Source organism: Macrotis lagotis, chromosome 5 (genome assembly GCF_037893015.1).
Source record: "Macrotis lagotis isolate mMagLag1 chromosome 5, bilby.v1.9.chrom.fasta, whole genome shotgun sequence".
In the NCBI taxonomy this organism is placed as follows: domain Eukaryota; kingdom Metazoa; phylum Chordata; class Mammalia; order Peramelemorphia; family Peramelidae; genus Macrotis; species Macrotis lagotis.
The window spans coordinates 185,927,357-185,952,145 of record NC_133662.1 but is presented as its reverse complement, the minus strand read 5'-3'; the positions used below and the strand labels follow the sequence as shown (position 1 = coordinate 185,952,145).

At 34.9% G+C, this 24,789-nt stretch overlaps 2 protein-coding genes across 6 annotated transcripts in view; one reads left to right on the top strand and one right to left on the bottom strand.

Annotated features, from left to right (window-relative positions):
• LOC141488184 (uncharacterized) overlaps positions 1-24,789 on the bottom strand; it is a 101,297-nt gene that overhangs the window by 61,762 nt on the left and 14,746 nt on the right. For 3 of the 5 annotated variants that reach the window (XM_074188033.1, XM_074188031.1, XM_074188029.1), the window contains exons 4-6: positions 11,891-12,118; positions 10,455-10,508; positions 6,203-6,344 (exon numbers count right to left, since the gene is read on the bottom strand). In XM_074188033.1, coding sequence (XP_074044134.1) covers positions 6,203-6,344; positions 10,455-10,508; positions 11,891-12,118 — 424 coding nt within the window. Of the gene's footprint in view, positions 1-6,202; positions 6,345-10,454; positions 10,509-11,890; positions 19,844-24,789 lie in introns of all 5 variants that reach the window. The other 2 variants (XM_074188032.1, XM_074188030.1) reach the window with 2 other exon arrangements.
• GPR31 (G protein-coupled receptor 31) lies at positions 16,020-17,836 on the top strand. The gene has a single exon (XM_074188036.1). The coding sequence runs from the start codon at positions 16,187-16,189 to the stop codon at positions 17,150-17,152; it is 966 nt and encodes a 321-aa protein (XP_074044137.1). The 5' UTR covers positions 16,020-16,186; the 3' UTR covers positions 17,153-17,836.

Genomic DNA, 24,789 nt, shown 5'->3' with positions numbered 1-24,789 from the left:
ATTTCATCTTCTGAACTTCACCTCATCCCTTATTAGGTCACGAAACTATTCACTTTCTGTATTTAAAAGGTAATTTCTGCCTTGATCCTCAAAGTACTTATGACATGAATTTTAAATTTCTTATAATGTATTCATTTGAAACTTATTGTGGCATATGGAAAGAGGTGTTTTTCTAAACTTATTTTCTGCCAGATTGCTTTCCCATAAGTTTTTGTCAGATGGTGAATCCTTACCACAAAGATGGAATCTTGAGGTTATTAGTTTGGAAAATCCTCATAGAAAAGGAAGGCCACATTTAAGGCTTTATTTTGTGGAGAGAGACTACTTCAAAAAGAAATTTCCTAAATGAAGAAAGTTCTCTTTGTCTGGCCATCTGGGGCCTTTGTGGCACTGTTCCTTTTCCTATGAAACATATCTGTTTCATTTCCTTCCCCCATTTTCATACTGTACAAACCACATTTTTCCATATGTATTTCTTTTCTATTTATGTTATGAAGTCTTTAAAAATAGAGGCTGGGCTCTTTATGCTACTTACAGGCTGAGCCTGAGAGTATTCATCAAACAAACTGGTCAAGTGACCATAGTGTTTGATTACTGGAAGGTCACAATTCCATCCTCTTTAACCAATGTACAAGTATTTGTTTGTTCACTTGTATAGTGCACGGATTAGCTTGACAATGAAACTACTAACTGATAAATTTGAAGAATTCAATGGTCAATCAACAAGCCAGTAACTATGGTAAATACTAGAATTTCAAAAAAAAAGGCAAAATTGCAATCTCTGCCCTTGAGAAGCTCCCATTCTTAGAGGAAAATAATAAATATATATGTAAACAACTATATTCATATAAGAGCAGCTAGGTGGTAGAGTAGAAAAAGCACTGAGTCTGGAGTCAGGAAGATTTATCTTCATGAGTCAAATCTGGTCTCAGATACTAAACTGTATGGCCTTAGGTAAGTCACTTAATTCTGTTTGCCTCAGTTCCCTCACCTGTAAAATGAGCTGGAGAAGGAAATGGCAAACCACTCTAGTATCTTTGAAAAGACAACTCCCCAAAGGGAGAGTAGCTAAGCAGTGTGGTAGATAGAGCACCAGGCCTGGAATCAGGAATACCTGAGTTCAAACCCAGATTCAAACCCTTAATAATTACTTAGCTGTGTGACATCGGGCAAGTCACTTAACCCCACTGCCTTGCAAAAAAGAAAAAAGAAAACCCCAAATGGGGTCACTAAGAAGTAGACACGACAGCACTGACTAAAACCAACTTCAAACTATACAAAGAGGAAGGAAGATGATCTCAGAAGAAACACGACTGGAATGGGGTTAGGAGGCAGTCACTGTGCTAAGGAAAGCTTCAGTGTGGTAGGTTCCTCTAACCCTCCTACCTCTCTCAAGCTCTAACCAACCTTCAGAAGGTTTATCTTCTATTCTTTCTGGAAGTTCCAGCATAGGAAGACAATCCAGAGATTGTTTACTCCATCATAACTATGAAAAAACCCTGAGTCCAGGTTGCAGTTCTTAATGCTTGTTCAAGGATTCCTTGATCCTGAACTTCAGTGACAGGTTAAGAAGACATGTATAGATATTAGGAGTAATACTGAAAGGGAAAATGATAGAGGAAAGAGAAGACACTGTGATATGTAAAAGACAAAATGACTGAGGAAAACAAAGGCTTGATCTTCCAAGCATATCTATTTATTAAACAATGTGTGACAATTGTCCAAACTAGGACCAGGGTCCTTCCTCAGCTTAAGCTAGATCCCAAATACAAGGGATTGATAAGACTTTTATGCATTAAAAATTTTTAATCACATAAGGTCAATTAATTAAAAGATACAATATAATTTTTGTTGATTTATAATTGGATGAAAGTTTAGGGACTTTCCAAGTTGAGAGGGAGAGAGTGAACAGATACAATTCCCTGAATTCAGAAGAATACGTGTCCCACTCCCCATCCCCTCAATGTCTGTAAACAATCAAAAGAACATGGAAGCAATAACTGAATGATCAATCTGGTGCCAGTTTTCAGAAGAGACATATGGATTGGGGTGGCTAGGTGGCGCAGTGGATAGAGCACCGTCCCTGGAGTCAGGAGTACCTGGGTTCAAATCCGGCCTCAGACACTTAATAATTACCTAGCTGTGTGGCCTTGGGCAAGCCACTTAACTCCATTTGCCTTGCAAAAACCTTAAAAAAAAGAGACATATGGATTCCTTGAGATGAATAATGATATGAAAACTCCTTGCATCAATCTTAAGATCTGACTAAGTTTCTGATCAGCATAATTTGGGTCTTTGGTTAAGGATAAGCTGGTAAAAGTGGTATAGTTTCCCAGGCACAAAGGACTGGGTTCAAACAATTCAATAAGGTTTCCTCTAGATTCCCACAAATAAATGACATTTTAACACAAGATAGAATTTATCCATATTTGAATAGAAAGGTAATTAAACTTGCTCCAGAACTGAGATACAAGAACCAATTGGTGTCCTGCTCTCCAATTCCTTCAATACTGTGGAAACATCAAAACTAGAGAAAGTGATATGAAATTCTCTAAACTACTTAATCAAGAGCAACAGCAAATTTGGAAATTTCTGAATTAACAGACTTTGAGAGCATTACATGTTTTCATTGAAAATGAAATTTTCTGCCTATAAAAGTAGATAATATCAGAAAAGAGGATATAATACCATGTAAAACAACGAAAATGCTTCTTCTTCCTGTGTAGGCACATTTAATTTTGCTAATTTAGCATGAGCAGAGACAGTATACTGGTCAAAACAGAATTTTCAGGGAAAGAGTCAATTAAAGAAAATGACTTTTTCTATGTTACATTTATATTGGATGATTCTAAAAGTGAAAGCTGAAGAATTAACAAATACAGTAGCAACAATAATAGCCTGACTGGTGAAGTCTACTAAAATAAAGGGAGGTGATGCCATGACAAGCGTGTGAATTGGATTTGAGTGAGGAAAGGCTGTGCAAAGTCACCTCTTCACTTTCTCTTCTAGGGTCATCTGGCTCCAGTGGCCAAATATGGATGAGGATGGCCTTCTTTATGATTATAGACATAGGTGCTACAGAGAGATAAAAAAGAAAAAGAATTTCAAGGCAGAACTTTGAGTTTTCCACAGAAACTAACAAACCCTATAGTGGGATGCTAAGTAATATATTTCTTACCAACACAGCATCAAGAAATCTTTAATACTAACCTAACTTTGTGATCTATGTTTATTGTCATAATTTGAATTAGGATGCACATGGAGAGATGAGTGAGAAATGGAATCCAAGGATTCTGTCATAATCTAAAGAATTATTGTGGGGTGAGAGGGGATAGGAGGAAAAATAACAAAGGCAGTCTTTTTTTCTGCATAAATAGATCAAGGTTTTTTTCTTCAACTTTTAAATCTCATCTCAATAGGGAATATGATAATAGTTTTGACTGCTATTCTTAATTTTTTTAAAAAAACTGAAACAGGGAAAATAATTCATGGTAAAAATAAAAATTCCTATAACCTGTCTTAAAGGTTTAAGACAATGGGGGATGGGAATAGAAGAGGAAGAATTTCTACCTCAGTCACAATGTACAATTTGTCATGTAATCTCCAGATATTCACCTTCTAATTTGATTCTCAAATCTAAACTGTTTCCATCTAATTCAGAATCTTATTTTTTACTGAGCTAGCAACTCTTTATAATACTTGAATTGTTCAATAGCATAATAAAAGGCTATGATTATTATTGAAATATGTCACAACACATGCTAGAGTAGCTAGTGGTACTATAGTTATGTGCTATTGTATAAATAAATGATATCAAGTTTGATGCCATGATGGAGAATGCTAACACCAAGAAAAGAACCCACAGCACAGAATCTCTCTGCATTGCAGAAGGCAGCTCACTGCATTTATCCTGAAACAACCTTTCAACAATCAATGGTTTACAACAAAGAAAAGGATATTGTTCGAGGCAAAAAAATACAATTTCTGAAGACTACCCCTTGTTTTTATTTTTAAGGACAAAGAAAAGTAGGAAAGTTACCCTATAAAGTCTCTGATATAGTTTATCAATTTGAACTATTATAGTAATATCACACATTTATTTATTCTTTGATTAATCAACTAGCAAGTGTTTCTTAATACTAAAAGGAACTGTGTTAAAAGATGTAAAAATTTAGTATAATTTTACTTTGAAATAAAAATTGTCATCCTTTATCTCTATTTTCTTTGGTTTATGCATTTAAAATGTGCTACATTAATTGATAAAGTGTGATATTTTTAGGCATGGTTAAATTTTAACCCTTTTATGATCCTCCAGTATCCTTAACTATGGAACATGATGAAGGATGGATAGAGAAACAAAATTAACACATGTGAAGTAATTAGAGAATAATAAAAATGTTCAATTAGGTGGTAGATTACGAATTAAAGGTGCTTAGAAAAGAGGAAGATCACAAGGGTTTATAACGGAAGGTTTCATGGAAGAACTGGGACTGGGGCCCAATCCTGAAGGGTAGAGAATATTTTCAGAAGTAAAGAGCAGAGGAAAGGGTTTCAAATAAAGCTATAGAGGTGAAGTGGGGGGGAAGTATGATGAATTTATTGGAAAGTAGATGTACTTAACTGAAAAAATGAAGTGGAAAAGGGTGGAACCTGAAGATGATGCAATAATTTAGGCATGAGGTAATCATGGGCCCATACCTGACAAGTAATAGAATGAAGAGGAAGGGATACACATGAAAACTAATGCAAAGGAAAAATTATCATGACTTCATCAATGACTGAATATAAAGAGAGTGAGAATTCAAAGATGACTACAAAATTTCATGCATAGGTGAATGTTAGTGCCATTGAGTTACAGGGAAATTAAGAAAGAGTTGATTTTATTGCTAGCTGTCACTTACATAGCACTTTAAGTGGTGCAAAGTATTTTACATATGTTATCTTATTTTGTATAATGAAGTTCAGTTTCAAACACATTGAATTTGAACTAATGAGGCATGCAAGTGGAATATTCAGTAACCATTCAGTGGAATATAGAACTGAAGTTTAAATGAGATTTAGATTTGGGACAAAGCTGCATAAACTTGAAAACACATGGTCAATTGGGTTTCCAAAGAAAAAAATGAAAAGGGAAATGCTTCAAGGTATTGAGATGTGGAGACATTCCAGAGGGAAAAGAGAAAGGGGAAAAAGTGAAACTTGTGAAAGAAGATCAAAAGTATTAGGAAAACCAGAATTTGCTCATATCACAAAAGCTAACACATGGGGGCCGCTAAGTGGTGCATTGGATAGAGTTGCCAGCCCTGGAGTGAGGAGGACCTGAGTTCAAATTTGACTTCAGACACTTAATCCCATTGCCTTACAAAAAGGAAACAAAACAAAATGTAAAAAAAGGTAACACATGAAAAAAAAAATAGTTTCAAATAGAAGAGGAGAAACATCAGCATGAAATGACACAGGGAATCCAAAGCAAATGAAGACAAAGAAAAGTATTATTTTGGTGCTAATGGAGATCAGGGGTGCTTTCCAAAAGAAATTGGTACAGATGGCACTCAGAGTGTTAAAGAATTAAAGGAGGGAGTGAATGCAAGAAAACTAATCACAACGAGAGTTAGATTTGAGTTCAGGGGACCTGGATTTGACTCTTATTTCTGTTACTTTGGGTAAGGATTTGATTCCTCTGGATCTCAGTTTCCTCATCTGTAAATTTAGAAGAATGGACTAGATTACTTGTACTCTAAATCTAATATCCTAATGTAGATCCCTCATTTGAATGGTTTAGAAGTGATAGGAAGAAGAAAGCTAGGTCACTAGTTGGAAAGTGTAAAGAATTATCAAGTATGGTTTAAAGGTTGTTATGAAGAACATAGAGATGGAAAGACTAAAAGTGTATCACAGAGTACAATTACAAATGATATTCAAAACTTTATTCTGAGTCATTGCAAAATCTTTTAATCCTTTCTGAATGATCAAAAAGATGAAATAATTTAACGCTAAGGATATTTTATTACATTCTGTGAAAAAAGTAATGCACATATGTTATACATTAATCCAATATTAAATAGTTTATTTGATAAACTACAACAACATATTCTACAATCATGGCTAATTTTAGTTTCGTGCATTGTGTTCTCATTTTCCGTTTTTGAATCTTTAGGAGATCATTGGTTATAAATAAGACTCCAATAGACTATTTACTTACCTTTCTTCTATGTTTCTGGTTCTTGAATGTATCCTTAGTCCAAAAGGAGAAAGAGGAATTTGGCTATCAGTTTTCTCACCCTTATCTTCTTTAATGGGAGACAACCTTTTCTGATACATTTCTTCCTCTCTCGAGATATCATCTAATAATAAATACAGAAGCTGTCAGCTTAGTTAACCTATCAAAAAGCATTTATTGAGCACCTAAAGTCAATTTGTTCCATAGGAATTTGAGGATGAAAGCTGAAGAATAATAGACTAGAAATGGAAATGATCACAAAATTGTGTTTTTATTTTATAACAAACTTTTCTTATCAAAAAGATAGAAAGTCACTATATTTGAATTATAATACAATTCCTTACTTGCTACATGAAGAGGTGGAAATATTTAAAGAAAACAGAGAAAAGAAGCTAGACTATATTGAGTATATTGACTAGAATAAGTATACATGAAGAAGGTCTATACTGGTAACACAAAATTTTGAGTGTGCTGAAGAACTAGTTCTTTTTTGTTTATTCCTCTTGCATACTTTTTTATTTTTTTTAACATTCATTTTAAAAAATTAAATTCTGAATTCTTTTCTTCCTCCAGTTCTTCCCCTACCCATTAAGAAGAAAATGAGATAAGAAGAATGATACTTATTATACATATGAGGACAAAATTGTAACAGTCCCTGCCCTCAAGAAATTTATATTCTATTGTGGAGACAAGTATCTAAACACACACACACACAGACAATAAATATATGATAATCTTTTTAGGTGGAATGGGTAAATTAACAAGGGGGAGAAGGAAATCAGGAAGTGATTTGGATACGAGAATTTCAGAATTCTGAAGGAAAAGAATGATATGAAGAAGAGGTAAGGTGGAATGTCTTCCAAGTATGGGGTTACCTGGCACAAGGGCATGGAGTTAGGCAATTAGGCAAATATGGTTTGGTTATAGAGCTTAGAAAGGTGAATAATGCAGAATTAAATGAGAAACATTGATTGATCAGGCTGCTAAGAATTTTCAAAACTAACCTGCAGAGCTTATATTTTAAATTGGGGGGTGACATGATTCAACCTGTATTTTAAGAACATCAAATTTTCAGCAGTGTGGAGATAAATTGGAGAAAGGTGAGTTTGGGGGACTAGTTAGGCCTTACAGTTTGTTGACTATAAAAGAGGACTTGATTTGGAAGGGAAAAACACCAGACTTTTCTTTCAGGGTGTCTCCTTGTGTCAGCGTCATGCAAGATTCATTGAAAGATGTAACAGAAACACCTTTTCCCCAACAAATCCTTGATTATTAGTACCAAGTGAGGAATAAAACAGAGACAAGCTCATTCAAGGGGTCTTTCACTATTATGGAGGATTCCATTACAAAATCCAAATGGAAGTATAATCTTTGATGACAAGACCAAGGGTATGAGCATCTCTGTGTATAGTTGAGGATTAGAGGAATAGGTCATGAGCAATGAGTCAGTTAAGGAACTAGGAGGTTGACTGAGTTTTCATTATACAGGTTGAAGTCACTTAATATGAGTCAGGAACATTGGACATAATGAGAGCATCTAATTCCCACTATTGTTGTGAGGATCAAATGAGGTTAAATCTGTAAATACTTTCAAAAACCTTAAAATGCAATATAGTACTTTAACTTTACACAATACTATCACATACTGGGACAACTAGAAAAAATTGTCAGTAGATAGAAAGCTCAGAGTCATAAAGTCTCATCCTCTTGAGCTCCAGACACTTACTAGTGTGTATCTCCAGGCAAGTCACTTGAACTTATTTGTCTCAGCTTCCTCATCTATTAACTAAACTGGAGAAGAAAATGGTAAACCACTCCAATGTCTTTGTCAAGAAACCCCCAGATGAAGTCATAACTGAAATAACTGAACAATAAATTACAGGCATTATCTTATTCAAGTGCCACCACAACCCTACTAAAGGGTTTATACTACAGATACTCTGATGTTTCTGAATTGCCACAAAGACATGAACTTGTATGTTTACAAATACAACAGAACATTTAACTAAAAAGTTTCCATTGGGCATCAAGTCAGAATTGAATTGACATTAAATAAATGAATAAATGAAGCAAGTTATGTGCAAAGTATCATGTTAATAGCTGGGGAAATAAATTGCTATTGTTGTTGAGTTGATTTTCAGTCTTATCCAACTCTTCATGACACCAATTTGAGGATTTCTTGGCTAAGATCCTGGGGGTAGTCTGTCATTTCCTTCTCCAGGCCATTTTATAAATGAAGAAACTGAAGTAAACAAGATCAAGTGACTTGCACAAGGTAACACAGTTATTAAGTGTCCTGAGGCTAGATCTGACCTCGGGAAGAGGAGTCTTCCTAATTCCAAGCTCTACCTACTGCACCACCTAGTTGCCAAGGAGACAAATAAATAAGTAAAACAGAGCCTATGCTCAAGAAATTCACATTATAAAATTATTTAATTTCAAGGGGAAAGAAAAAGGACAGAATATAGTTGTCTTGGAAAACCAATATGTTGCTAGTTTCCCATTGGCATCAATTAAGCCTCCAGGTTTCCTTTTGGGTAAGTCATTTTGTGTACATCTAACCAAAACATGTGATTCACCTTTGCTTCTTTTTTTATTCTTGATTATCTGCTTTGTAAGATACATTTAGGGATTTTCCATCATACTGACTTTGAAACAGAAGGCATACTGTATGTTTTAATACTATTTAGAGTTTCACTTCTAAAATTTACCATTCCTTTCCTTTTGTATGCAGTTAAAAGTACTAGATTGTACTAGACAATCAACATATGAGCGCAAATAATTTCTAATTGATAGAATGCAGTGTATTTTAGTAAATAAATCTTTCTTTTAAATCTGTGTTGCAGAAACAGTCATATGTTAGTGAATTGGTTTCTCTCCTACCCAAATGGGGAAATTCAAGATTACAAGCAGTATCATGAGACTTTTTCTCATTCTTACTTATTTGAGAACTAACTAGTTCCCCTTTTTTTAAAAAAAAATAAAACCTTTAATAAACATTCCTCATTCCTTCTTAAACTTAATTTTCCTAAGGAGAGTGATAAAAAGTCAGTAGGGTAGAAGTGATAAGTGACTAGCATTGAGGAATCCATCAAAATGGCAAAGATACTATATTAAGGTATCATAGAGGAGAAAATGTTGGAAGTTCAATTCTGGGGAAATCTGGGTTTGAATTTCACCTCAAATGTTTATTAACTGTTTGATTCAGTCTTGCCATGTATCCTCTCTAATCCTTGATTATCTCATCTGTTAAATGGATGATAATAATAGCTCCTATCTCAAAGGATGGCTATGAGGATCAAATGAAATAATGTATGAAAAGTACTTGGAAAACTTTGAAATTCTATAGAAATGTGAACTATTAGTAGTAAAAGGAAAATTACCAAGTTTGACAATTGCCCAGATATTAAAGTTCAAACAGAGGAAGGGATCGAAATGAATCACATTCTTAAGCTTGAAAACCAGAGACTAGTTTGTTAATCACTAACCACAAGTGAGAGGGAAAAAGACAAAAGAATTTAAAATGTGAAATTTGAAATGCAAATTTGAAAAGTGAACATTCGTATACTATCAGTTCCTGGCTATGATGATGTACCTAAGAAAATCTGGAAAAGAGGGAATGAGGAATTAAATGAATCAGTCCATTTAAATCCATTTGTGGACCCCATTTAAATGAAGGGCTATTTAAATGAATACCAAAATACACAGCACGCGCGCGCGCACACACACACGTGTGTGTGTGTGTGTGTGTGTGTGTGTGTGTGTGTATAGAGAGAGAGACAGAGAGAGAGAGAGAGAGAGATAAGTAGAGGTAGAGGTAGAGGTAGAGGTAGAGGTAGAGGTAGAGGTAGAGGTAGAGATAGACATAGACAGAGACAGAGACAGAGACAGAGACAGAGACAGAGACAGAGACAGAGATAGAGATAGAGACAGAGACAGAGACAGAGACAGAGATAGAGATAGAGATAGAGATAGAGATAGAGATAGAGATAGAGATAGAGATAGAGATAGAGATATATAGGATCTAGCTTTTGGATATTGAAACAAAAGTGATGATGAAAACAGTTTCCAGAGATGACAAGAGCAAAAGAGGAAGTTACCAAAGGATAAAAATATATTCTGTATTGGCTAAGAAATAGGAGATGAAAAGGAGGACAGTGAGATGACACAATGGATAGAGCCCCAGTCCTAGAGTCAGAAAAACCTGAGTTCAAATTAGACCTCATACACTTACTAGCTGTGTGACCCTGGGCAAGACACTTAACCTTGTTTGCTTCAGTTTCCTCATCTGTAAAAATGAATCAGAGAAGAAAATGCCAAACCACTTTAGTATCTTTGCCAAGAAAACCCCAGACTGAGTCATGAAGAGTTAAACACAACTGAAAAATGACTAAACAACAAAAGGAGATGAAAAGGTAGAATACATATATACCAAGAAGAAAGATATAAGTGCTAGGAAACTGTCATAAAAGGTACAGAAAATAATAGTGTATCATGATAAAAACAACAGAGCCATATATTAATAGTTGGCATAATCACAATCATTCATATTCAGACCACATTTTAAGATTTATACATGGATTAATCTGAGAGTTAATTAGTACAAGTTTTTATTGTTGTTTTGGAACAGGCCAATAATTTCACTGGTGTAGGAAGGAAATAAACAAGCACTTAACTAATACCAGGATTTCGATGTGCTAAATCCTTTTCAAAAATCTCATTTGATCTGGGAAGTAGGTATTATTATTTATTCTCTGCATTTGACAATTGAGAGAGACAGAGGTTGACTGACTTAAGTCACACAACCAGTAAGTGCCTGAGTCTTAGGTGTCTTGAGTTCAGGTCTTCTTGATTCCAGGCTCAGCACACTGTGCTCGAGATAGTCCCTCTCAATCTGCCTCAAGGTAATCATTCTCAATAAAGAAATTTCCTCTACTGGTGCAGATTTCATAGTCTTAGTTGCCTGAGACACTGAGTATGAATCAAAGATGAGATTTGAAACTGTCTTCCTTTCTCAAAGCCACCTCTCTATTCACTGTATGATGGCAACCTCTCTGTGTAAATATTATTATTATAATTTTGACCAGGTGAAGAAAGATGGATATTTTCATCACTTTATTTACATAATTCCCAACTACTTTCCAGAAAGGTTATATAATTCACAAATCCACTAACAATTTATGCCCTGGTCTAGCTTTCTACTTTTCCTCCAACAATTACTTTCCCTTTCTTTTGTCATCTTTGCAAATGTGTTGGGTTATTTTGATGTGAATTGTGCCTATTATTATTGACTTGGAGCATTTTTCTCATGTAGCTAATTTTAGTTTGTAATTCTTTTGAGAACTGTTTGCTTATATTCTATATAATCACATATATTGGGGAATAACTTTAGATCATATTTATTTCCTACTAGATATTCTATATGTATTGTATATCATCTTTTCAGAAATATCCAATGCTAAAATTTTTCTTACTTTACTTCTTATACTAGATTCTTTTATTTTGTGCAAAAGCTTTTCAATTTCATGCCATCAAAATTATCTATTTTTATCTTTTGAAACTGACTATAATTTGGAAGGATTCAACCCTTATCCATACAGTTTATGACTGTTTCTTACATTTTTTTTTCTCAGAAATGAGGGACAAGGTAATTTCCATGGCATTACTCACCTGCAAATTGAGTCTGTATTCCTTCTTCTGGATTTTCTGAGGACCTATTGGATTCTGAATATGTTGTTGGTAAATTCATCATTAAAGGAGTCTGGCTCATTATTTTAAGATTATTTCCATTATTGGGGAATTGTGAAAAACTCTCCAAATATGTCCTTAGAAGAGATGAAGCAAGACTTGGTGACACAGGCTGTAAATGGGGAGGCATTCCAGTAGAAAATAGAAAGCCTAACAAAATGAAAAGTACAAAGTAAAAGATTCAAATGCTAAAGAAAGGGGATTAAAATGTTTTCTATATAAGATAGATAGAATTGGGACCTCTAATAAAAAGAAGTCTTAAAATTAAATTACTTCACAAACAAAATCAGTGCAACAGAATAAGAAGCTGTCCAAGAGTTGAAGGGGAAAGGAGTGGAGAGAATGGAAAATCTTCATATAACATATATGATAAAAAATTTGTCATACAAGAAACATAAAAAATTGATACAAATATATAAATTCACAGCCCTCTCCAGTAGAGAAATGGGCAAAGTATATAAACAAGTTTTCAACAGAATTGTAAACTATCAAAAATTGCACAAGAAAAAATATTCCAACTCACTAGGGAAGGAATTATAAATTAAAACCATTTTGAGGCTCTATCCACATCTACTGAGTCAGCAAGATGATAAAAGATACATTATCAGTATTAGCATGTGGGTAATCAGGTACAGTAATATACTACTACTGGTAAATCTATGAATTGATCCAACTATTCTCTTAGCCAGTAAACATCATTGTACTTTTTTCTGTGCCCCATTATAGGGCTGTTAGGAGGTGCTGTGTATAGAGTTACAAGCCTGGAATCAGGAAGACTCATATTCCTGAGTTAAAGTTTGGTCTCAAAAATTTACTAGATATGTGACCCTGGGCAAATCACTTAACTCTGTTTGCCCCAATTACCTCAGCTATAAAAAATGAGCAGAAGATGGAAATGACAAACCACTTTAGTATCTTTGCCAAGAAAATCCCAAATGAGGTCATGAAGGGTCAGACAGGACTGAAAAACCTTAACAGCATGAGCAATACTGTACTGTGTTAGGAATACAAAGAAAAACAAAACAAAAAAAACCAAAATCTCTATTCTCAAAGAGTTCACAGTCTCATAAAGGAGATAATTTGCATGCAACTAGTTAATACACAAAATATATTATGGTGCCAATGGGAGATGATGTCAAAGGGAAGTCAGTAGAAATTCAATTCTATCTCTTGCAAAAAGTAAGATTTAAGTTCAATTTTTGAAGAGAACTAGGGAATCAAAGAGGCAAAAGTAAGGAAAAACTATTCCAGGCATGGGAAATAGGCAGAGAAAAGACGGAGACCAAAACAGAGCATAGTTTTCAAGTATCTGCCAAAAAATCCCTGCAGATATGAACCCTGGCTTTGTAAGAAAAAGAAACATAGATGTCATATACCACATTTTGTAATTTTTTTGGATATATAAAGAATGTCAAGGGGATTGAAGTATAATAAGACTGGGGAACTAGGAAGTGTCAAATAAAAGACTTTAAAAGTCAAACAGAATTTTAACTTTATCCTAAAGGTTAGAAGGAGCCAAAAGAGTTTATTAAGTAGGGGAGAGTAGAGTGGCATGATCAGATCTGCATATTAGAAAGATCTGTTTGGCAACTGAATATAAAATAGATTAGAGTGGAGAGAGACTTGACAAGGAGACCAACAGGTAGTCTATTACAATAGTCTACAGTGAAACAATTTGGAATTATACGAGAAAATTATTTTTATCCATTGACCCAACATGACTAGACACGTACCCAACAGAAGTCAAAGAGAGAAAGAGAGGTTCCATATATATCAAACTATTCACAGCAGCAATTTCTTATGGTAGCAAAAACAAAAAAAAACTTGGAATAGAATTAATTGAAGGCAGCTATATATCACAGTGAATAAAGTGCCAGGCCTTGAGTCAGTAAAGCCTGAGTTCAAATCAGGCCTCACTTACTAGATGTTTGTGACCCTGGGCAAGCCATTTTAACCCTATTTGCCTCATTTCCTCAACTAAAGCTAGAGAAGGAATTGGCAAACCATTGCAAAATTCTTCTAAAAAAACTCCAAATGGGATCATAAAGTGTCAGATATGACTGAAATGACTGACAACACACTAATCAGTTGATGAATCGCCTACTAAAATGTGACATATGAATTTAACTAAATATTTTCATGACTTAAAAAATAATAAAAATGAGAAATTCAGAGACATGGGAAAAGTTATCTGAAAGAAGTTATCTGAAGAAAGTATGGCTAAGAAATTAATATACACAATGACTTCAATAACGTAAATACAAATAATACCAAAAGGCTTCTGAGTTCTAATTAAATTCAATCAGCAATCTTGATTCCAAAGTATATATAATGAAATTTACTTTCTTCCTTTTTGTAGAGAATAGAAGGGGACTATTCCTATGGGATCCTCTTTCTACATGTAATCATGGGAGCTGTGATATTTGCTTTTGTATGATTAATTTTGTAGTTTTAATAGAGGATTGGTGCTTGAAGACTTAAGACATTAGGATAAAATATTAAAAGAAGAGGTACTAATGAAAATTATTTTTAAAAAGCATTATATTACTTATAAAAACGAATATGTTAGGCAAAAGTCTGAGTAGTGTTCTCAGAACTAGAGACATGTGAAATTTTAATTCAGTGTACAAACAAGCTGACTGTCTATCATGGGTCACTCTAGAGTTCCAAGAATAGCCATCCAAAGGAAGATCAGAAAAAAAATTGAGATGAGTTTAGGTCAAGCCACATAAGGTCAACTAACCTGTACAGTAATAAAGCCTTGGAAACACTGAAAGATAAAAAAAACAGCCCCTGTCCTTAAGGAGCTCACAGTCTAAAAGAGAAGTCAACATGTAACAGCCATGTATAATCAAGATATATTCAACATAAATTGCAAGTAGTCTCAGAAAGAAGTCCCTAAAATGAAAAGGCATTGGGAAAGATTACTTGCAAAAGGCATACCTTTGGCTGTCTTTTTTTTTTTTTTGGCTGAGTCTAGATAGAAGCCAGAGCAACCAAGAAGAAGTGATGAGAAGAAAAAAGTGTCCCAGGTATGAATGATGACATATGATATTTGAGGAATAGTAAGGATGCCGGTGTCACTGGATTTCAGGGTATATGGAGATCACTAAGGGGAAAGAAGATTAGAAAGGCAGAGAAAAGAGATAAGAAGAATCATAAATGAGATAAGGAACAGGCTGGATTAGACCTAGAGGGAGACTACAGATGAAGGATTCTCTGATTTATCAGAGGATTACACTTCACACTCTTATGCCCACAGATATTATGTTTTATAGTTATTAATCAAACATTAACAAATTCCCAACCCCCACACCAGTATTGTCAGGTCAGGGTATTTCAATCAGCAGTCTTTGTGATATGGACAAAAATCTGAGAAACATTCATAGAGAAAGTTAAAAATTTGAGATGAGGAAACAAAATAATGCCAAAAAATTACAAAATGTGGTATATGACATCTATGTTTCTTTTTCTTACAAAGCCAGGGTTCGTAGATTCATGATTAACTTTTTATTCCACTTAGGGTGCCACAAGCCAGGAAAAAATACTGTTACTGGCAGAGAGATTACAAGACTTGGAGTCAAAAGACCTACATTTGAAACCTGATTATACTACTCACTTACTGACTAGAGATCCTGGGAAAAGCCACCTCAGCTCTCCCTACCTCAGCTTCCTGCTCTGTGAAATGAAGTAGATTAGATGGTATCTAAGGTCCCTTTTAACTCTAAGATTCTATGATTCCACAACATGTTTTTGGTAACAGGCAGAGACACATGTGGGGCTCACCTCTGAGACCACCTTAAACATCACAGCACAATAACACCATTGTATGAGGATACAATTTCATGAAATTGTAACTTTCCACTCTGTTTCTTCCATAGCTGCAATAGTTACAGAATTTTAAAGCTTTTTGTTTCTTTTTTGTGAAGTATGATATAAAATGAAACACAATTTCCCTTTTTTAAGAAAAAAAATTACAGTAGATGTATTTCCTGATTTTTTTTTCTACATGCAAATCTTAGTTTACTTTTGAATTTATCCTCCTGGTCATTCAGCATCTTTCCTTAGCCTAAGAAATGCAAAACTTGTCTATGACTGAGCAGAAAAGTTCTCTTTTTCCTCCCTTCATGCTGCAGGAATTAATGCAGTTCAGAGGTTAATTTCCCTCTATTTGATCTCTTCAGAGTTCCACCTGGCAGCAGCAGCAGGAGAAGAGAAATGAGACTCAAGAACTGCTCCCTTCATAACAGCTCAGTTGAGATATCTATAGCCACCCTGCTGATTCTGGAATTTGTATTGGGACTACTGGGCAATGTGATAGCCCTATGGTCTTTTACTTCTCATTTAAAGGTATGGAAACCATATGCAGTCTACTTGTTCAACCTAGTCATCGCAGACCTTATGTTATCTGTGTGTTTGCCATTCCAAATCACCTTCTATCTCTTGCACAAGAAATGGGAACTGGGACAGACAACTAGCTGCTTGTTGACCTTCTTACTGTCCCTCAGCAGGACCGGTGGCATTGCCTTCCTTACCGCAGTGGCTTTGGATCGCTACCTCAGGGTGGTCCACCCTCGTTTCAAGATCAACAGCTTCTCCACCCAGTTGGCCAAGATCATCTCTGCTCTAGTCTGGCTTCTGGTGGTGGGACTGGTTCACCCAAGCCTGGTGGCTTTCAAAATTGGGAAGAATGCCACTGAGTGTTATAGTTTCTACCCCATGGAAAATGTGCCTTTTGGCAGCACTTGGCAAGAAGCAGTGTTCTCTCTTCAATTTCTTCTTCCTTTCAGTCTCATCCTATTCTGCAACATTCGCATCATTAAGATACTCCAGCAGCGGCTTCGAGACCAAGACAAACAGCCCAAGCTTCAGAGATCTATGTCATTGCTCACCTTAGTGATGATTCTCTTTGGGATTTGTTTTCTACCCAGTTTTCTGGCTAGGTTGGTCATGATCATCCTCCAAAAGTCAGAAAGCTGCCAAACACTTCAGGGGATATTTCATACATGTGATGTTACCAACAGCCTCACCTATTTCAATAGTGTCCTCAACCCAATTGTATATTGCTTTTCAAATCCAGTATTTAGATATTCCTATAGGAAAGTCTTTAATACAATAAGAGGAAGAAGGAAGGACTCACAACCTCAGGGTTTTGATCTCAAAGATTCCTGCGATAGTGGATAGAGAGCATTGGACTTCAAGTCAGGAGGACATGGATTTGAATTCTACATCATGCATTGACTTGAATGACTCTGGGTAAATCATTTAAATTTTCTGTGCCTCAATTTCCTCACATATTGAAATGGAATAAGAGTTCTACTTCCTAGACTGGTTGTGATAATAGTTTAATGAGGTACTTTTAAGCATTTTGTGAACCTTAAAGCTTTATATAAATGTGAGCTATGATTACTAATGAAGGTAATTGGAGGGTCCTGCTGAGCTCTCACTACATAAATCAAAATAAAGACTTACACACCCTATCCATGTGAATCTAAAGAGGAAATGCTTATTGAATATGAACATCATTTTTCTTTCTCTATTTCTATTTTTACCAGATTGTCACACCTGCTACTATTCAATCCACTGGAAAGTAATCAGAAACAGCAAATTAAATCTTTCTATTAAGGAAAGCCTAGGTTAAGTTGTAAAAAAGTAGTTTGACCAATCTAGTCTTGAATCTAAAGGAAGTTCTTGATTCCTGCCTATACAAAGGGTTTTTTAATTTGATCATAGGCAAGTAATTTTAATTTCCAAATTTCCATAACTTTAAGATGAAAAAAATGCTAAGGGGATAACCCTGTTACTTTTATTACATAGAAGAAATGTAGTAAGAAGTAACAAGGTAAAAACTTAATGGTTTTGAAAAGAGGTTCTAAGGATATTTTCAAGATTTAACTTTACCCAATCTTTGGGGGAGTAAAAAATATAATAAAATGTTATAACCATTTTGTATTATCTATAGGAATAATATTCTTATGAAACTAAACCCAATTGGGTTCCAAATGTCTTATAAGAAATGCTTCCAGGGTGGCTAGGTGGCGTAGTGGATAAAGCACCAGCCCTGGAGTCAGGAGTACCTGGATTCAAATCCGGTCTCAGACACTTAATAATTACCTAGCTGTGTGGCCTTGGGCAAGCCACTTAACCCCATTTGCCTTGCAAAAACCTAAAAAAAATGCTTCCTTTTTCAAGTGCCAACAATGTACCCACAGAATAGAAAATTAGATTTGTTTTAAGGTTTTGCATTAATATGAATTTTAATGGGCTTCCCCTGGTCTCATAAGAAAAAGGAAAGCATTTTAGAACTGTTGTGAGGTATAAACAAAAGAATGAACTAAATTAAGAAGAATGAACTAAGTTACTGAAAATGAATGGTTAAGATGAATGAACTTAATTGCACAAGGGAGAATGAACAAAATTACTTTTGAAATGATTATTTCTTTTTTTCACACAATAGTTATGGGGATTACTGGTCATGCCAGATATTCCAAGGAGTCTTGTTTAAAACTTATTTTGTCCAATAACATTTCTGTCTTTTAACATTGCTATTTTTCCTACAATTGTCCTAATATGTTCTGATCTCATTTCATAACATCTACCCCAAATCTGTAAGTGATGATAGTATAAAGGGATTCACAAAGCCCTTTGCTAATTCCTTCTTTTCTTACACTCCAATTCAAATTACAAAAGTGGTTAGAGTTAGAGGAATATTAAACATAGGCTTGAGGGAGGGAGGAATCTAACTTTCATATCCACCAAAGTAGATTTTTAATGCAAAAGTCCTTCTTGGATCAGGTCCATGTGTGGCATGTACTATTTGGCAGCATTCAGAAGAAAGGAAATGTGAAATTATTATGAACAGAATAACATGCAATGTTCAAAGGCAAAAGGAAATCCCAGATTTCTAACTGTATTCTCAGAAAAACAATCTTCTCAAAACCTGATTTGAAAGTCAGATATGTTCTTCCTCTTTTGCTGCAGAGATATGTCAAATATTGTTTAATCTTGGGACCTAATGTATCCAACAGTGCCCCAGAGAAAGTATCATCTGACTCAACTAGATAGATATATAGGAAAATAGATAGATAGATAGATAGATAGATAGATAGATAGATAGATAGATGCTAGAGAGAAAGACAGACAGATAGATAGATGGATAAATTCATCCAACCATATTACTCCGAGAAAATGGACCCACAAGCACAATAGCAAAAAATGGAAACAAAGGGGGCACTCACCTATTGGAAACAGGATGAATAAAAGATGGTATGTGACATTTAAGAATATGGTATAATAAGAAATAAAATTAATGGTTTCAGAGAAACTTAGAAAGACTTGCATAAACTGGTGCAAAGTGAATTCAGAAGAATTGAGGAACAATTTATGCAACAATAGCAACATTATCAAGTAAAAACAACTTTGAAACATGTCAGAATGTTTAGCAATGCAATGCTAAACCATAATTCCAGAAGAACTAAGATGAAGCATTCAACTTACCTCCTGACAGAGAGGTAACTCAAAATGTAAAATTAAATATATACTTTTTATACTTGGCAGATGGTACATATTTGTTATTAGGGTTTTATTTTTCCTTTTTGTTCATTAGGAGGGGGTATATAGGGGGAAGAGAAAAATTCCTGTTAGTTGAAAAATAATAAAACTACAGTAAAAAAAGTATAACTATACTACTCTATAAAGAGTATCACAGAGAGAGTTCAAGGATCAAGAGCAAATCATACAATGTAAATAACATTTTCCCCACTGATTATATTTTTTAAACATATGAACTATTACTGAAATGAACATTAAGGATACTTATGAGAGAGCAAGCTGGTGATCATTGCTGCAATTATGGAAGAGGGTCATCTTCTTTGCCTTGATGACAATGAAAAGAAAAGAGAGTAGAATGGTTTATTTGGTGATAACATTATATTTGCTACTAATATTCTAGGTATTATCATTGCCTCTCTTCCTTTTATCTAATTCTGTCCTCCAGTCACTGAGAAGCTATAATTTCCTGATTTGCTGGGTGGGGCAGGGGAATGTGAAAAAACAGCAAGCAGGCAAGATAAACACAGCAAAGAAATAGTTCTGAACATTTTAAAGCAATGGATACTAAGATGTTTTGGTGGTAGGTGTTAGAGTTTCTCTTTCTCAATTTCATTAATTTCACTAAAAAATATTCTTGACCCACTTAATACAAAAATCCCTTTACCATGTTTAAGAATTTTTAAATTTTCTTCTTCCTCTAAGAAGAATACTAAATTATCTTACTTTCTTTGTCCCTCTTTTTCTATTTCTCTTTACTTTATAATATCAAATGTCTATTTCCTTTTTTCTTAAATCATTTAACTTCTGTTTGCCTCAGTTTCCTCATATATAAAATGGAGATAATAATAACACCTACTTCCCAGGGTTGTTTGAAGATCCAATGAAATAATATTTGTAAAGCAATTAGCACAGTTACTGACACTTAGTAAGCATTATATAAATGATAGTAATTATTATTATTATTATTATTATTATTATTATTATTATGTCTAATGATTTTAAAAATCTTTTTCCCTCTCAAAATCCAACCTTGGCACTCAAGAAATAGTATTCACCATATAGGAATACAACCACCATACATCTCAGATTTCCAGAACATTACTGATTTCAAGAAAATGTTCTTTAAATTAGGCATTGCAAAAGAAGTATCCTTCATCAACTACAGGTCATAATTTTTGCTTCATAAAATATAGTTAGTATATATTATATGATATATGTATATATATATACATATATATATATATATATATATATATATATATATTTATATATATATATATATATTTGTATTGTGAATGAGGGTATATATGTCTGTGTGTGTAGCCTGAAAAGTACTTGAAGTTATGGTTTCTCCTTTGGTTCTTGAAGACCATGGCATCAGGAAGGTGCTGTCTTAACTTGCAATTGAATTGAATTTAAGTGAGGAGGGCTGTGCAAAGTTACCATTATCATTCTTTTCTCTAGATATATTTCCTCCTTCAGCTCATTTTACAAATGAGGGAATTGAGGCAAATGGGGCCGCGCCTTGCCCAGGGACACTAAGTAATAAGTGTGTAATGCCAGATTTGAATCCAGGAAAATGAGCCTTTCTGACTTATAATCACTGTGTTACCTAGTTGCCCCAGTCAGAACTATATTTTAGGAAACACTTACAATAATTATAGCTTTATTTACAAAGTATTTTAAGGTTGGCAAAGCTCTTTACACTTGTTATCTCAATTTATTCTCACAACAATCCTGCAAGATGGGTCCCGTTATTGCTTCTATTTTTTGTTGTTCATCCTTCATCCCTCAAGAGGACCAATGATATCATTAGTCTCATGTCTTGACTTGCTTGTGATAGGATTTAAATTAGGCAGAGCTCTGCATAGTCATTAGCCTTCTATCTCCTCCAGAGTCATCAGAGTCCAATGGCAAGACAAGAGTCAAGAAGCCTAGCTATGGCTCAAGATGCAGAGGGAAACCTTGGTCTTTCTATTTTTTACATAAGGAAACTGAGGCAGAGATGACTTGGGAGCAATATCCTGGATAACACAGAAGAACATGAGGTCAAGGGGGCAGGTGGAAGTGTTAGCTTTAACAAGGAGAAGGGTCAGTCTTCATCTGCTAGTGGAATGAAGATATAAGATGAAGATGTCTTAGTGATGTGAGATGAGAAAGGGGAGAAGAGGGAGCTCTCGGAAAACAACTTCAATTTTTTTTTACTTTTTTCAAGGCAATGGGGTTAAGTGATTTGCCAAGGTCACACAGCTAAGTAATTAATAAGTGTCTGAGGCTAGATTTGAACTTAGGTCCTCCTGACTGCCTAGCTGCCCCAATGACTTCAGTTTTTAAACAGAAAGAACATTCTCAGCAAAGAGAATGAAAGAAAGAGTTCCATGAGAGCCTTGAAAAGAGACAAAAAGGTTGGAATACTCACTGTGAAGATAGGATAAGGAAGAAATTAAGGAAGCAAAGAATGATCTGCCTAGGATCTAAGTATCTCAGGATTTAAATTCAAATGATCCTGACTCCAAGGCCAGCAATCCCTCTGTGACACAGAGCTGCCAATGATGATTTTGGCCAATGAGAGATGATGTACTGGATAAGGAAGAATTTTGAGATTGGGAAGTCAATTGGAAGGCTATTACTACAATAGTCCAAATTAAGGTAATGAAGGGTTAAAACTAGGGTGGTGCCTGAATAAATGGAGATACGGCATACATAGGGAAAGATATAAAGGTAGACATAAAAAGACTTGGCAATGGTTTGGATAATTGGGATGAGTGAGAGTGAAAATTGGGGGTGATAATGCTGCAAGCTTGAGTAACTGGAAGGAAAATGATATTCTTGATAGTAACAGAAATTTTAAAAAGGAGAGAGTTTGGGGAAAACACAATAAGCTTTATTTTGATGACTAAATCTGAAATGTGAATATCTTTAACATTCAGTTAGAGATGCTCCAAAAGGAGTTGATATCACATGAATGGAGCTCAGGAAGGAAATTGGGATTAGATATTGAGATTTGAGTATCATCTGCATTAAGATGATAACTGAACCCAGGGAAGCTGATGAGATCACCAAGTGAGATCTTATAGAGAGATATGAAAAGGCATCTCAGGACAGAGCCTTGAAGGATAGAGAAAATGGGGATGATTTGGGGAGCAATCTCCTAGATAATACAGAAGAACATGAGGTCAAGGGGGTAGGTGGAAGTGTGGACCTTAACAAGGTGAAGTGTCACTTCTTCATCTGCTAATGTAATGACGATATTAGATGAAAATATCTAAGCAATGTCAGATGAGAAAGAGGTGAAAAGAGGGAGCTCTTGGGAAATGACTTCAATTTTTAAGTACAAACACGATTCTCAGCAAAGAGAATAAGAGAAGGAGTTCCACGAGAGCTTTGAAGAGAGACAAAAAGGTTGGAATACTCACTGTGGAGATAGGGATAAAGCAGAAATTAGGGAAGTAAAGAATGATTTCCTTACTTTATGAAGAACAAATTAAGATTAAGTAATATAAATTTTATCGGATCCAGTAAGCATGAAGTTTATTTATTTGTTTCCTCCAACCTCATTCAGCAGCTTAAGAATAGAGGTTTCAAAAAAGCTGTGACTGAAGATAAAAACAAGGGGCAGATGGATTTGAGGGAAAAAAAGAGTTAAACTTGGTTCATCAAGTGGCCAGTATGGCAAAGGGAAGAGAATGTGGCCAGAATCAGTGTAATGACTTGGGAAAGAAGGTTGGTGGGGGGGAAAGGAACGGAGGTCACAATAAGAATGAAAAACTGAGAAAAGGATCAAAAGTTATAAGGAAAAGATGAAATAATAAAGTATTATGATCAAAACAAAGGAATTTTGAAGTTCATCAACATGGAAATGAAACACTGGTAGGTGACAGAAAGATCAAGGGTCTGATCATATCTGTGTAGCTGAAGCAAAATGGAGAAGGTCAAGTTATTCAAAGAACTGGGGGGGTTAAAGTATTTGAAGGACCATCAATATGTATATTAAAACTATGCCCAAAGGGCAATAAAACTGCATACCCTTTGATCCAGCAATATCACTACTAGGGGCAGCTAGGTAGGACAGTGAACAGAGCACTGGCCTTGGAGACAGGAGGATAGGAACTCAAATCCACACTTATTAGCTATATGACCTTGGGCAAGTCACTTAATCCTGACTGCCTCATATCCAGGGCCATCTCCACTTGGCTTGATTCATATCTGGCCACTGGACCCAAAATGATTGTGGGGAAAATGAGACTGGTGACTTAGCACAGCATCCCCTCATTCAAATCCAATTCATATGCTTGTCATGGCATCACTTCGCTGATGCTGTGGTCTTCTTTGAGAATGAAAGACAAAATATCAATACCACTACTAGGTCTATATCCAAAAGAGATCATAAAAAAGGGAGAAAGACCCATATGTACTCTTTTTGAGATGGCAAAGAATTGGAAATTGAGGGGATGCTCATCAATTGGGGAATGGCTGAACAAGTAAGTTATGGTATACGGATGTTATGGAGTATAGTTCTTATAGAACAATAGTTCTTATATAATGTTATGCAGTATAATTCTTATAGAACAATAGTTCTATAAGAAATCATGAGTGGCTGGACTTTAGAAAAGCCTGGAAAGACTTGTTTGAACTGATGCTTAGTGAAGTGAGCAGAACTAGGAGAATACCGTACTTATTAATAGAAACATCATAAGAAGATCATTGTGATATGATGGATGCAGTTCCTCTCAGCAGTTCAATGATCAAGAAGAATACTAAGAGACCTTTTGTGGAAAATGCCATCCACATTCAGGAAAAAAATATGGAGTCTGAATGCAAAGCAAAGCATACTATGTTCACTTTTTAAAACTTTTCTTTTAAATTTTTCTTTCTCAGGTTTTTATTTTCTTTAGTTCTAATTCTTCTTTCATAACATGACTAATGTGGAAATATGTTCAGCCCAACTGAACATGTACAACCTATATTAGATTACTTGTTGCCATGGGGAGGGGAGAGAGAAAGAAGGGTGGCAGAAAAAGCCTGCAAAAGGATGAATGTTGAAAACTATCTGTGCAAGTAACTGGAAAAAAAATAAATAAATAATTTAAATGTTAAAGTAAAATGATGTTCAGGGATTGCTCTTTTCTCCTATATTAAATGAGCTGACACTAATTTACTTTTTCAGTTCTATGGCTTATATTTTAAATATGCTTTATTGTTAAGCTTCCACTTAAGGTTTCACTTCCTGCTATTCTTTTAACTTTTTTTGATTTTTGTTTTGTTGTGTT

What these genes read in the sequence shown, in the direction of transcription:
- GPR31 (XM_074188036.1), top strand. Translation starts at nt 16,187, where the DNA reads ATGAGACTCAAGAACTGCTCCCTTCATAACAGCTCAGTTGAGATATCT.